General features: G+C 45.6%; 1 protein-coding gene across 2 annotated transcripts in view; it reads left to right on the forward strand.

Moving 5' to 3' along the window:
- The window catches only part of VRK1 (VRK serine/threonine kinase 1), a 90,251-nt gene extending 79,524 nt beyond the window's left edge, over positions 1–10,727 (forward strand). For both annotated transcript variants that reach the window (XM_063948453.1, XM_063948454.1), the window contains 2 exons: positions 9,969–10,050; positions 10,543–10,727. In XM_063948453.1, coding sequence (XP_063804523.1) covers positions 9,969–10,050; positions 10,543–10,625 — 165 coding nt within the window. In that variant the 3' untranslated portion in view covers positions 10,626–10,727. The remainder of the gene's footprint in view (positions 1–9,968; positions 10,051–10,542) is intronic.
- Positions 10,728–15,397: the final 4,670 nt, after the last annotated feature.

Raw genomic sequence — 15,397 nt, forward strand, 5'->3', positions numbered from 1 at the left:
TGGCCTGGACCAGGCGAGTGTCAAATTGGTGGTTTTTTCTCAAAAAAGCCCATATCTGTTTGTCCATTCGGACAGGGCAGAGCTGCGGACTCGTCCCCAGTTCTCTCCCTAAGGTGGTGTCAGTGTTTCACCTGAACCAGCTTATTGTGGTGCCTTGCACCTACTAGGGACTTGGAGGACTCCAAGTTGCTAGATGTTGTCAGGGCCCTGAAAATATGTTCCAGGACGGCTGGAGTCAGGAAAACTGACTTGCTGTTATCCTGTATGCACCCAACAAACTGGGTGCTCTTGCTTCTAAGCAGACTATTGCTAGTTGGATGTGTAATACAATTCAGCTTGCACATTCTGTGGCAGGCCTGCCACAGCCAAAATATGTAAATGCCCATTCCACAAGGAAGGTGGGCTCATCTTGGGCGGCTGCCCGAGGGGTCTCGGCTTTACAACTTTGCCGAGCGGTTATTTAGTCAGGGGCAAACACGTTTGTAAAATCCTACAAATTTGATACCCTGGCTAAGGAGGACCTGGAGTTCTCTCATTCGGTGCTGCAGAGTCATCCGCACTCTCCCGCCCGTTTGGGAGCTTTGGTATTATCCCCATGGTCCTTTCAGGAACCCCAGCATCCACTAGGACGATAGAGAAAATAAGAATTTACTTACCGATAATTCTATTTCTCGGAGTCCGTAGTGGATGCTGGGCGCCCATCCCAAGTGCGGATTGTCTGCAATACTTGTACATAGTTACAAAAATCGGGTTATTATTGTTGTGAGCCATCTTTTCAGAGGCTCCGCTGTTATCATACTGTTAACTGGGTTCAGATCACAGGTTGTACAGTGTGATTGGTGTGGCTGGTATGAGTCTTACCCGGGATTCAAAATCCTTCCTTATTGTGTACGCTCGTCCGGGCACAGTACCTAACTGAGGCTTGGAGGAGGGTCATAGGGGGAGGAGCCAGTACACACCACCTGATCGTAAAGCTTTACTTTTTGTGCCCTGTCTCCTGCGGAGCCGCTATCCCCCCCCATGGTCCTTTCAGGAACCCCAGCATCCACTACGGACTCCGAGAAATAGAATTATCGGTAAGTAAATTCTTATTTTGTTTGTCTTGTTTTACTATAATACTGCTTTCAGCTTCTTGTGTATCAGCGGTAGTTCTTACTGCTGATGGCCCATCCTTCTGCGCTCCAGAGGGGGGCCCAGTCGCTACCAGCGCAAATAGTGATCATGAACCAGTGCGGTTGCTGCTTTTAGCCAGAGCTGTATTGTATCGGAGAGGAACAGCGTTATCTGTCATTGCTGATAGACCCTCACTTGCAGCATTGAGGTCTTGTGAGAGACTGCTTTTTTTTCTTTCTGTCCTCTCACTTAGCGCCATGCTAGATTCATATCCTCTTTGGGTAGGAGCTTCTCCTAGTTTGAGTTTCCGTCAGGTTGCGCTTTTGTGTGCGAGAAGCCGACGCCGTGCTGACAGTTTACTGCAAGCACAGCCAGTTTTCCACTGCATCTGTTAACTGGAAGGGCGCATTGAGAGCTCTTTGCTGGGTCATTGCTGTTATTTTTTAAATATTAGTCCTCTCCAGTTCCCTGGTTGTATACCTCTGACATCCTTTTTCCTGTCAGCGTGTCCTATAAACGTACCAGAGCCGCCTCCTTTTGGGGTGACCTCCTTTTTCGCTTTTTCTAAATGTCACTTTTTTAATACGACCTTTGCCAATCTTGTGACACCGAGGCCCATCCGTTATCTTTGGCTGTTAGCATTGCTGACTGAGTGGAACCTATGTGGGCAAAATATTTATGAGGGGTGTGCAATAAGTATCCGGATGCACAAAAAATATTCTATTTACAAACAAAGTGAACATTACGTTTTCACTTTAAATATTAAAGTATTCGTCGGAGAAGTCTATGCAAAGTTGCACACGCTGAAAGCACTTGGTGAAGCACCTGGACCAGTCTGGAGCCTGTATGTCTTCTAGATGCTGGATGAAGGTCTGCTGCAGCTTACGGTGACTCAAAATGAATACCACGCTTCCTTCGCTTGATTTGTGGGAACACGAAGAAGTCGCAGGGGGCCAGTTCTGGACTGTACATCAAATGACCAAGCTCCTGGATGTGTGCATGGATCAGAAAATCCACACCTTTGCTGGAAATGTGGGCAGGTGCTTTGTCATGATGGAGAAGAGCAACCCGAGCGCGATTTCTTGGACGGCGCTTGGAAATGTCTTTCAGCACATTGGTTGGTGCACCAGTTCTCAGTGACGGTGTGCTGCTGTACGAGTGGTATGGTAGTTACATGTCCAGTCTTGGCCACAAAAAGAGCCACCATCTGCTTGGCCACGCCGTGCCCATATCGGAACTTCTGTGGCCGCGCCCTTCCCACTGGGGTCCACTGTTTGGTCCCTGGATTGAAACTGTAGATCCAGGTTTCATCGCCACTGATCTCCCAGAGTTTGAACAACCGTCATCAAACCTGGCCATCATGTTGCAGCACAGTCACCTGAGCCGCCTCCTGCTCTTGAGTCAGCTGATGGGTCACCCAACGTGCTAAAACCTTGCTCTGGTCATGCTTTTCATGGACTATCAAGTGGATGGATCCCGATGAGGTCCTAATCTGCATCTCTAACTGGACCACGGTCTCCCTGGCGTCCACCTCAACTATAGCCCACACGGCAGCAACCTTGTCCTCTGTGATGGTGGACACAGGTGGCTGTAATACTCCTAGTCTTCCAGGGATCATTTCCCGTGCCAAAATTCTGCAAACCACGCAGACACAGTGGTTTTGGATTGTGCTTTCTCCCCAAAAGCAGGCGGCAGTCAGTCAAATCTCCCCAGCTGTTGCAGACCACTCTTGTAGCTGATCATGGCTCTCCAGTGTTGAGCTCCATAGCGAGTTTGTGAAGGAAGTGAATATGCTGACTTCTTCGTTGTGCAGTGCTGCTTATATATGGCTCTATTCCTTGACAATGCACAAGAACTTTAGTCAGATTACAGTTCACAACCAGACAGCCAGATTGTGTCTATCCTACCTATTCACTGCATATCCGGAAACTTATTGCACACCCCTCGTAAATGAGACGTAAATAAGAACTTGCCCAGCTTGATAGTTTCCCTACTTAACTACCAGGGTACGGCATCTGCTTATAGAGGTAGCTTTATACAGCCTTTACACCAATTCCCTATGGGTGAACTGCTTTGCTGTCGGTCATTGCTTAGGTCGGTTCTACCATTATCCAGATTTTCTTTCGAAAACCTCTTTTGAATCATCTGCGAGACCAGCCAAGAAAACTCTTCTTTGCTCCAAGATTGGAAAGGATCAGACATTTGAATTTTCCTCACAAGAAGAAGGTGAAGACTCTAATTTAGAGTAATCCAAACTATAAGGGGTCTATGTACTAAACATTGTATGGAGGTAACGTCAATGGAGACAAAGTACCAGCCAATCAGCTTCTGTCATTTTTCAAACCCAGCCTGTGACATGTCAGTTAGGAGCGGATTGACTGGTACTTTATCTCCGTTTGACTTTATCTCCATCTAAGGCTTAGTAAATAGTAGTGATGAGCGGATTCGGTTTTACTCGGTTCTCAAAACCGAATCTTATTGGCTATACAAAACACGTGACATCCGTGAGCCAATAAGATTCGGTTTTGAGAACCGAGTAAAACCGAATCCGCTCATCTCTAGTAAATAGGCCGCTATATCCATCTGCAGGATGACTGTGCTCATCATCCGTCTCTTGAAGTCCCGGGTTACCTTGAGATGTCTTTGGTATGCTCCTCCTTAGCCTTCTGGTAGGAGGCTTGTGATTCTATTGCTTGGGTTAACAAAGCTATTCAGACATGGTCAGAACAGTGCCTGAGGCTATTCAGGCTGATCTACTAAAGTCTGAATTATTGATGTTACTCTTTCATATTCAGGAATCCTCTGAATACATTTCAGCCGCTAGCCTGTTATCAAACTGCGGGGAGCTGACCCGGAATTTCTGGAGGCCATTCTGTTTTCTGGTAATGTACTTTTCGGCTCTGAATTTGAAAAAAAATGTATCATTGCACGGGAGGAAAATTTACTGTCCTCACTGTTTTGATATCACTAGACCAAATCATCTAAATTTCAGTCCTTTCATCCTTATGGAGAGACAAGAGCATCTTATTCCAGAGGTCATTTGCTGCTTCCTGTGGAGGACTGAAGAGTGGACAAGCTTGGTCAGCTAAAAGACCAGCCACAACTGTTGCGGGCAAGTAGCTTGAGTGGACACACTGCCCATCTGGGTTCTCCTGCAGTGGGTGGGCCATCTTATCCTCTCCTGCAACATGTGGGTTTTTTTTTATTCCATCATGGTAACGAGGATGAGAGGAATTTTGATTAGTTTATGTTTTAGAACTTTTTGTCCTACTTCCGTGGCTATTATATTTATATATATATATATATATATATATATATATATATATATATATATATATATATATATATATATATATATAGGTTTTCAATAGAAAAACTATAGCAACAATCACTAAATTAAGTGATTTAATCTTTCATTTCTTCAGGGACAGTTATCCCTGTACTACAACTTCTGAAAATGTTGGGTCTTTATTCCAACCTATTTCTACTTCCGAAACCAGAAAAGCACTTATTGACACGTTCTGATCTGGGAAAGACATGATTGCCTTCTCGTTTGCTCCTCCTAATTTTGTGCCCTTTCAGTTGGTTTATTGACTGCACCAAGGTTTTTGGACACAGCAGGAATCCAACATTACCAATCTATATACTGAAACTCTGAGCGGCGTTAAAAGCGTTTGTTAAAGCTCAAGTATTCTTAAGATGAAGACCAGTGAAATACAGCCTAGCAAAGCCACAATGGTGACCTAGATATCACCAAGGTGGAGCAAAGCGCTCCCAGGCAAATTGAGCAATCAAATTTATTGTACGTTGTGGGGAGCACAATGTTCCAACGATTTTTGCACATTTTAGAAAGCAGGGAAGTGGACTTATAGTACTCAGCAAAAATGTTCTTCTGGGGAACGGTCACTTAATTTAGGTCTTGCTCAAAATTCTCAAAAGGTGCAGTAAATGGGAAGTAAACAAGATGGCATATCAGTTGAGGTACACCACTATTGTGCAATAATTGGAGTTCAATAGCATTTCTCATAGGTGCCATGTTTGGTTCCTTGAAACTGTCATAGAAACATAGAATTTGACGGCAGATAAGAACCACTTGGCCCATCTAGTCTGCCCCTTTTTTTTTATCCTTTAGGTGATCTCAACCCTTTTTGAACCTTAATTCTTTGTAAGGATATTCATATGCCTATCCCAAGCATGTTTTAAATTGCTCTACAGTCTTAGCCTCTACCACCTCTGATGGGAGGCTATTCCACTTATCCACTACCCTTTCTGTGAAGTAAATTTTCCTTAAATTTCCCCTGAACCTCCCCCCCCTCCAGTCTCAGTGTATGTCCTCGAGTTCTAATACTTCTCTTCCTTTGAAGAATGTTTCCCTCCTGAACTTTGTTGAAACCCTGTCATCCCGTTTATCTTTGATTTTAAGGTTGCCAAGTGTGTAAAAAAAATAAAATAAAAAAAACAAAGATGTAGTTCATATAAACGATTCTTCTAGCTCCAGATTGACAGAAGATTGTGGTACGCAAGGATTCTAAACATCTTGGCCCTCCTTCATGATATATTCAGACCTCCTTGTGTGGGGTGCTACATGTGCATCCTCCTGTACATTCCTCCAGTGACTCTGAGCCTAATTCTTGTTTGTAAGGCGCTGCATAGCTGCACGGAAGCGACTGTGCAATTCCATGTAATTAAAATTTGACTCTAGCAGGAGGCGTCTGTAGGAGTTTGATCTCGCAAATGCATGCAGGATTAGTCTGAGTTCTGCATCTAAGAACGTAGCCTCGCAGCACCATTGCGACCATCAGTCATGATTTGCAGTGTTTCAAGGCAGCGGTCAGCCTACGTAAGCTGGAGTTTACTCATGTTTGGCCGTTTGATCCCAACACTCGGATCCAGTAGAACTGTGACCGACGATGCAGTCCCTTGACTCTTCATGCCTACAAAACAATATTTGTTCTCCTTCCCCCGACGCATCCCCCCCCCCTTCCTTCACCAAACACCGTAGCAAGTCATGTACAGAACGGGTTTTGTGACTGCAGCACCACAATTGGATTTTTACGTAAACCATCAGGTTACGGTACAGGTTTGACTTGGGCCCTCTTCCTTTGTTTTAACAATTTCCTTTTGCTTTTAGAGTTTCTGAATTGGGAGCGGTCTCTTGCAGATTATACTATATTGTTTTTTTTACGATGACAGGTTGGTTCTCTGAACGAAGCCTCTTTTCCAACCAAGAATGTTATCCTTGTATCCCCTATTATCATGTAGTGTTAGGACCACCGTATCAGAGATCATTAAAGTGGCTGGTGGCTTAACCATATCTTTGTAAATATATGTAACCGAGATCTCTGTATTACTGCTATCATATAGGTTGTAAATCTCATTATTGATCCACAGGGTTGGCTGGTAAAAAAAATATAGTTTAAACCAAATGAATTTAAAAAACAAAACATTTATAGCCTATTATACTAAAAAAAGCTAGTGTTATTCAAGATGTCTAATGCCAGCGGCAAGCCGAGCGCTAATGCTTAACTCCTCCGTGTGTGTGTGTGTGTGTGTGTGTGTGTGTGTGTGTGTGTGTGTTTCCCTGAAAAGTGCTTTTGCATTTTCTATTGTACTATTACTAGAACTTATTAGAACATAAGTTCTAAGTAGGACTAATTCTAAACATTAACTTATTCTTTCTTTCAATTTCATTTATCTCTGAGTGTACTTTGTATGCTTTACTATATTTAGTCTCTCTACATAGTTATATGTAATAGGTATAATGAGCAATAAAAACTGTTTTATTGAAATGTACAATAAATCATGTCCAAGCCTAATCATTTTAGATCGTTAATGTTAGAAAGCATTAAAACATGGTTGATCAAGGTTTCTAATACGTAGCAATGTTCCACAGTATTATTATGTTAAGCAGGTTTATTAATTTTTTAAATAAACCATTAATGTAAAAAAAAAATGTAAACAAAAATATATATATTTTTTTTAATTCATTCTTTAGAACCTATTTTTTTTTTCCAACACTGCTTGTGCGCTATAGTGTGCTGGGGTAATATTATCTTTTTTTCTTGTCTAGAGTAAGCTCCTTCCTTGCATGGCTAGATGCTGTACCAGGTTTTTGAGATCAAACATTTTCTTATTTTTTGTTGTTGTTGTTTTACGACATAATTCACAAAAATGAAGCTAGAGGACCCGGTGAGAAGTCCGCTGTTGAGCGCTCTGTACAGTCCTGTGGAAAAAACGGGAACTATTATAATTTCCAGTCTTCCATTCGGCCTCTGCATAACGGCGGCATAAGCAGCACGTTAATGAGATTCCCCCTCTCTCTCTGTATTTGTGTTCAGAATGAGAAGTGTCGGTGTGTATTCCTGACTAATGCATCACAAATCTGCTGACACGCTGGCCTTGAAGTCATAGCTGGCGATAATCAGGCCTGTGCAGCGGCAGAAAGGATGTTACCTAATGCACTCCATCAATGCAGTTTGCATATGGGAGTTCCCACGGGGGGCTGCTCTATGCCAGCTGAGGGTTACCTGCCCATTGCAGTTATTGTATGTAATTATCAAACCAATCTGTTCAGCCCAGCAGGGTTTAGATGGTAATCTGAAAGCAGTGCTCCTTCCATGAGAAATGGATTGCACTATCCACCCCCTCACCATCTATCCCCATCAGCATTGTATCCGTACAGCTGCTTTCTTAGCAGCGCAGCTAGCATGCAAAGTCCAATTGTTAGACTTGTAATTTAATGTCATTGTCCAAATAGAGCATTGCGGAGGAAGTGCAGACCTTTAAATATGCCTGGGGGGGTATGAAATGAATAATGTAGATGCTAATTGATGGTGCTAATAATTAATGGCCGTTGCGTCACTCTCACCGTGTGCAGAATAGGGAGTTGAAATCTACAGCGTTCACCTGTGTTGTACTTATGTCCTAATACTATGATGAGTTTTGGGGCACGTAGCTGTACCTGTTATTTTATGTAGTTAATACCATTTGAAGGTTTCATAAAACTATAGGACGTATTCATGTATGTAAGTAAAGCAAAAAAAGCAATCAACTGGGCAAAACCGTGCTGCACTGCAGGTGGGGCAGATGTAACATGTGCAGAGAGTTAGATTTGGGTGGGGTGTGTTCATACTGAAATCTAAATTACAGTTTAAAGCTCTCTAAAGTGTGGGCTACATGCAAAAGCAGACAGTATTTACCCTGCATAGGAAAAAGTTAAATGTATTTGCGCCCTTTGCATGGGAACATGGTTTGTGTCGGACACAAAGTTACTGTACAGTACATGGATTTTTTTTTTCTTTACTTTACTTCCAAACACGAATCAGGCCCTATGTTACTGCTTAGTAATGTGCTGCGCCTGGCTTGTCATATAATTGTGCACTACATTTTAAATAATGAATGAATCATTCATTGACAAAGTGATTCTATAGTGGTCACCATTATTCGTTTGCATCAAAGGCTTACAAATGTTCTCAGCGTGGAAGGAACAAGTTGTGCGATCCGACGTTTTGCTTTTCTCTCTGGAATTGTGCCATTTATATTATTTTGGGTGTAGCGTCAGTGTATTACACAGCAATGTACAGTAATACCCCCTTTTCAACTGTAGCGCGGGTCGCAGCCGTGTCGCCTGACACGGCTGCGACTCGTGCTACAACCCCCTTTCACACAGCGCTCACCAACCCGGCATATTGCCGGGTTGGTGACGCTGCTAGTGACGCGGCAGGGGCCGCCCTCCCATACACTGTGAATGGCAGCCGTGTCGCATCGACACGGCTTCCGTTTACACTACACAGCTTACCGGGCTGAACATGTGTTCAACCTGGCAAGCTACCTGGGTAGGATTCCCAGATCACTTGATCCGGGAATTTGCAGGGGGGCCGTTTTCCACTAGGGAAAAACACTGGTAAATGCGCGCCGCCACGCATTTACCCGTGTTTTAAAAGCTAGTGGAAAAGGGGTCTAACTGTCCTGAAGGTTTTCTGAAAGAATATTACGTATCAGTGGTTATGACTTTAGCTTCCAGTGAGTAACCATTTGAGTATTCTCCTCTTATGTGTTAATGAGCATGTGTAGTACTCAGTCTTAGTTTTTCACTTTTTATTTAGGGAAGGATGAGTACATCATAAATGAAATAAATACAAAAAAAGTTATAAACTGGGTACGTGGAAAGATGAAAGTTGTAACTGATACGGAAGCATAAAAGTTTAAAGTAGTATCAAGGAAGTTGGGTAATATAGGGTGCTTGGAGATAAGTGCAGTATAAGGGTCAAACCTTGGAAGGGGATTGGAGTAGCAGAGGATACAAGACTTGGAGGAGCAGGGAGAAAGATTACATGTATATCCAGGGAGCCCTGTACATGGCAGAGGGGATACAGGCGGGGTTGTTCAATTAACAAATTCCGGAAGCAAGCAGAACAGTGAGACTCGGCTAGGATGTGGGAAGTTAAGTTTGCAAAGTGGGGATCTGCGTCTGTAAGGGGAGGGCACGTAGTTTATATACCGGCTATCAGGATCCCGCCATTCAGTATACTGACAGCCGGTAAAATGCCGGCGGTCGCAAAACTGACCGCTCCATAGTATTCGCGCTCAGGTGGTGGGTCCATGCCACCACCCGAGGGAGAATTGAACCCGTCAGCTGGGATATGATACTGAACCCCTGTAAGGGGATAACAGCGAAGAGAGATGGAAGGTTTTTTCTCTACCGGTCATGGTAGGAGTGAGAGGAGAAGGGGATCTGACCTTATCCCACATGGAGGGTCTTGATTATTTTGCAGTTTGTGTAAGTGATTAAATAATTCTCCTATATTTTAACCTAGGAATTCCAGTGTTAAGAGACCTAACATCTTGTTTTGCAGAGAAAGATGCTTAAGCCATCTGATGAAGTACTGGAGGGAGAAGCAAGTGGAGAAGCAGAAGTGAAGGTGAAAAAGCCCAGGGGTGAGTGATCGCTCGGTGCAAAACCTGCTTTTAGCCTTTAATTGAAAGTTAACCCATGTAGAGAGACAGATTTGCATATACCAGAACAATGGGTATACGTAACAAATGTAACGTTTATCTGCCTAGCCAGGGTCCCTGAAATTCTATAGTGCTTTGGAGCCCAGATTGTAGCCATTTATTGTCCAAACTGAAAGTGATACATTCTTGGATTAAGGAAAAGGATAATACACTGTAGATAGAAAGCCCGTCATCTGGTACAGTGGTTCTGAGACAGGTGTCTTAATCATCACATTGTCATTATAACCATATCCATTATGAGGCCTGTATATAAAACTGTTGTGCGTGAATAGTCATAAGAAAACCACTGGTGTAGTCAGAGACAGCTGGACAGTTTTTATCCTTTTTAAATAAGATTTTTTGTTTTATCTGGGTTGAACCTCTGGTGGCGCGTCTTCTAGTTTCATACCTGTCTTTAAATGTGTTTCTGTATAGGACGTCCTGCAAAAGCTCCGGCTAGCCCCGCGCAGTCGCCACCACCGAAGGGAAGAGGACGGGGAAGAGGCCAAAAACGATAGTACCCTGTGACACTTTTTACATGTGGTTTTATGTTTTGTATGAAGAATCTATTCTGAGGTGTCCATAATATGTCTTGAAATTAAACATTTTATTGATGATAATGCTGGGTGTCCTGCTTCCTGACATGGTGGCTCATTTGTTTCTGCCGCCGGCGTAACTTCTCCTGAATCCATCACTTTGTTGTATTATATAAACCTGTCGCCTTTTGTGCTTTAGGGTAGTGCTTCCGACATATACAAAGCTGGAGAGATGCTATGTGACTGAGGACAGTGTGTCATTATGGCATGGCTTCATCCCTTATAAATGCTGTCCTTTTATTGGTTTTAAAGCTCTCCCTTATATCCGTAAGGCGTATGTTCTTTGAGGGTCATTCCGAGTTGATCGTAGCACGATCAACTCCTGACATGCGGGGGGACGCCCAGCACGGGGCTAGTCCGCCCAGTATAGGAGTCCGGCCCGCCTCGCAGAAGTGCAAAGGCATCGCACAGCGGCGATGCCTTTGCACTTTAGGAGTAACTCCCGGCCAGCGCAGCTTTAGCGTGCTGGCCGGGAGCTACTCCTCGCTCCCTGGCCCGCAGCAGCTGCGTATGACGTCACGCAGCCGCTGCGGCCCGGCCACGCCTGCGTTGGCCGAACCGCACCTACGAAATGGCGGCCAAACGCCACCGTTCCGCCCCCTCCCTCCCAGCGATCGCCTCTGCCTGTCAATCAGGCAGAGGCGATCGCCGTCCTGCTACGGCCGTCCCGGAGGCGCACAAAGGCGCCGGCGCAGCAGGGACCCGTTTGCTCTGCTGCGTGAAAACGCAGCGAGCGAATGGGTCGGAATGACCCCCATAGAGCGGTGGCCCCATTGCAACTGCAGGAACTCTTGGCACCATTGGTATATCTTCTGGTCTATAGAACGTGAAGTGATCTTCATGGCTGTAGGCCCATGTGGCTGTTTTCTTCTGTTCTCCTAAGTTTTTAGCCCCGTTGAAAAAAAATAAATGACGGAGGACATTGGTTTCTTTTTGCCCTGTGTTTATAGCTTACTTGCAGCACAGTGGTTAGCATTGCTGCCTCACAACACTGGGTGCCATTCCGACCAAGAATTTTTCTGTGCGTGGTTTGCATGTGCTCCCCTTGTTTGTGTGAGCTTCCTCAGAGAGTACTCTGGTTTCTTCCTACACCCAAACCACATACTGGTAGGTTAATTGGTTGCAAGCAAAATGGACCCATATATTGTGTGTTTGTGCGTAATACGAAGCTTAGACTTTAAGCTCCAAAGGGTGCAGCAATGCTGCGCAGAAAGAGACTCGCTCGCCGGGTGCGCTAGTGTCGCCGCCGTGCAATTCTATGGCACCCGTGGTTTGGGGGGAGGGCCGGACATGCGGGGCATCCCCCCACATGTTAGGGTGGCTGATCATAGCCGTGCAAAATTTTGCACGTCTAAAGTGACGAGAGGTCCCCTATCTCGCTGAACGTACCCATTAATGTCTGTTTAGCTGCGTAAAGCGGCTAAACCCGACTAAACTTATGGGCGTGATCAGGAAAAGTGCCGTTTGGCTACCCAAAAGGAACACTTTTCACACATTATAGCTCGCCACCACCGGCGGGTTCGAGCTGAAATGTAGACGCCGGCAGCCAATCGCGCCCGACTGGAGCTACATTTGAATATCCCCGTTCGACGCCATCTAGTGGCTGCCAGCGAAAAAAAACATTTAAATTACGCCCTATATGTCCCTACCTTATACTCTGAGTGGCGATGGTAATGCCTCCTGTAGATCTTTATTCAGCATGCAGTCTGGGACTGACTTGTCCCGTCGTTGACCCGCTGCTTGTGCTACTGCCGCATCCAGCCGTAGCGGTTGCGGCTGATGTCGTCACTCAGACGGGCTGAGGAAAATCTACAAAATTTCATCAAACATCGCAACAATAATACTATAAACTTAGAATTTATCCTGACTACTAGTAAAGAGTCCACTGTATTCCTTGACTTGGAAATCTTTATTTCTCTAACGTCCTAGTGGATGCTGGGAACTCCGTAAGGACCATGGGGAATAGCGGGCTCCGAAGGAGGCTGGGCACTCTAGAAAGATCTTAGACTACCTGGTGTGCACTGGCTCCTCCCACTATGACCCTCCTCCAAGCCTCAGTTAGATTTCGTGCCCGGCCGAGGTTGGATGCACACTAGGGGCTCTCCTGAGCTCTTAGAAAGTTATAGTCTTAGAATTTGTTATTTTCAGTGAGACCTGCTGGCAACAGGCTCACTGCAGCGAGGGACTAAGGGGAGAAGAAGCGAACTCGCCTGCTTGCAGCCGGATTGGGCTTCTTAGGCTACTGGACACCATTAGCTCCAGAGGGATCGACCGCAGGCCCAGCCTTGATGTTCGGTCCCGGAGCCGCGCCGCCGTCCCCCTTACAGAGCCAGAAGCAAGAAGATGGTCCGGAAAATCGGCGGCATGAAGACTCTGTCTTCACCAAGGTAGCGCACAGCACTGCAGCTGTGCGCCATTGCTCCTCTCACACACTTCACACTCCGGTCACTGAGGGTGCAGGGCGCTGGGGGGGGCGCCCTGAGGCAGCAATAAAAACACCTTGGCTGGCTAAAATACCTCAATATATGGCCCCAGGGGCTATATATGAGGTAAATACCCCTGCCAGAATTCCATAAAAAACGAGAGAATAGGCCGCGAAAAAGGGGCGGAGCCTATCTCCTCAGCACACTGGCGCCATTTTTCCCTCACAGCTCGGCTGGAAGGAAGCTCCCTGGCTCTTCCCTGCAATTCTACAGTACAGTAAGAGGGAAAAGAGAGGGGGGGCATTCAAATTGGCACTGTATACAGTATATTATATAAAAAGCAGCTATTAGGGACATAACTCAGTTAGTCCCTGTATATATATAGCGCTCTGGTGTGTGCTGGCATACTCTTACTCTGTCCCCCCAAAGGGCTTTTGTGGGTCCTGTCCTCGTTTAGAGCATTCCCTGTGTGTCTGCGGTGTGTCGGTACGGCTGTGTCGACATGTTGAATGAGGAGGCTTATATGGTGACAGAACAGAGGCCGATATATGTGATGTCGCCCCCTGTGGGGCCGACACCAGAGTGGATGGATAGGTGAAAGGTATTAACCGACAGTGTCAACTCCTTACATAAAAGGGTGGATGACGTAACAGCTGTGGGACAGCCGGCTTCGCAGCCCGCGCCTGCCCAGGCGTCTCAAAGGCCATCAGGGGCTCAAAAACGCCCGCTCTCTCAGATGGCAGACACAGATGTCGACACGGAGTCTGACTCCAGTGTCGACAAGGTGGAGACATATACACAATCCACTAGGAACATCCGTGACGTGATCCCGGCAATAAAAATGTGTTATACATTTCTGACTTTAACCCAAGCACCTCTAAAAATGGGTTTTAGGTTTGGGGAGAAAAAACAGGCAGTGTTTTGTTCCCCCATCAGATGAATAAATGAAGTGTGTGAAAGCGTGGGTTCCCCCGTTAAGAAACTGGTAATTTATAAAAAGTTACTGATGGCGTACCCTTTCCCGCCAGGTGGATAAGTTACGCTGGGAGATATCCCCTAGGGTGGATAAGGCGCTCACACGTTTGTCAAAAAAAAGGTGGCACTGCCGTCTTAGGATACGGCCACTTTAATAGGTACCTGTTGATAAAAAACAGGAGGCTATCCTGAAGTCTGTATTTACACACTCAGGTACTAGACTGAGACCTGCAGATAGTGCTGCTGCAGCGTGGTCGGTGACCCTGTCAAACAGGGATACTAGTTGGCAAACATAAAAACATATTAAAGACGTCGTCTTATATATGGGGGATGCACAGAGGGATATTTTGCCGGCTGGCATCCAAAATAAATGTAATGTCCATTCTGTCAGGAGGGTATTAGAGACCTGTCACTGGACAGGTGATGCTGACTTAAAAAGCGCATAGAGAGCCTTATAAGGGTGAGGAATTATTTGGGGATGGTCTCTGGGACCTCGTATCCACAGCAACTGCTGGGAAGAAATAATTTTACCTCAGGTTTCCTCACAGACAAATGTACAGTCCTTTCGGCTTCAGAAAAGCAAGCGGGTCAAATGGCGCTTCCTTTCTGTACAGAGACAAGGGTAGAGGGAAAAAAGCTGCACCAGTCAGCCTGTTCCCAGAATCAAGATTCTTCCCCCGCCTCCTGTGAGGCCACACCATGACGCGGGTGCTCCACAGGTGTAGCCAGGTACGGTGGGGGGCCGTCTCAAAAATTTCAGCAATTAGTGGGCTCGCTCACAGGTGGATCCCTGTTTCTTTCAAGTAGTATTTCAGGGGTACAAGCTGGAATTCGAGATGTCTCCCCCCAGCCGTTTCCTAAAATATGCCTTGCTGACAACTCCCTCAGGCAGGGAGGCTTTGCTAGAGGCAATTAATAAGCGGTATTCCCAGCAGGTAATACTCAAGGTGCCCCTACTTCAACAAGGACGGGGTTACTATTCCACACGGGTTGGGGAACCGAAACCGCATGGTTCGGTGTGACCCATTTTATATTTAAAATCCTTGAACACAAAAATTCAAGTTCAAGATGGAATCGCTCAGGGCGGTTATTCCAAGCCTGGACGAGGGGGATTACATGGTATCCTGGGACATCAAGGATGCTTACCTGCATGTCCCCATTTACCATCCTCGCCAGGAGTACCTCAGATTTGTGGTACAGGATTACCATTACCAAGTCCAGACACTGCCGTTTGGACTGTACATGGCACCGAGGGTGTTTTATCAAGGTAATGGCCGAAATGTTGATACTCCTTCA

Source organism: Pseudophryne corroboree, chromosome 12, assembly GCF_028390025.1.
Source record: "Pseudophryne corroboree isolate aPseCor3 chromosome 12, aPseCor3.hap2, whole genome shotgun sequence".
Classification (NCBI taxonomy): domain Eukaryota; kingdom Metazoa; phylum Chordata; class Amphibia; order Anura; family Myobatrachidae; genus Pseudophryne; species Pseudophryne corroboree.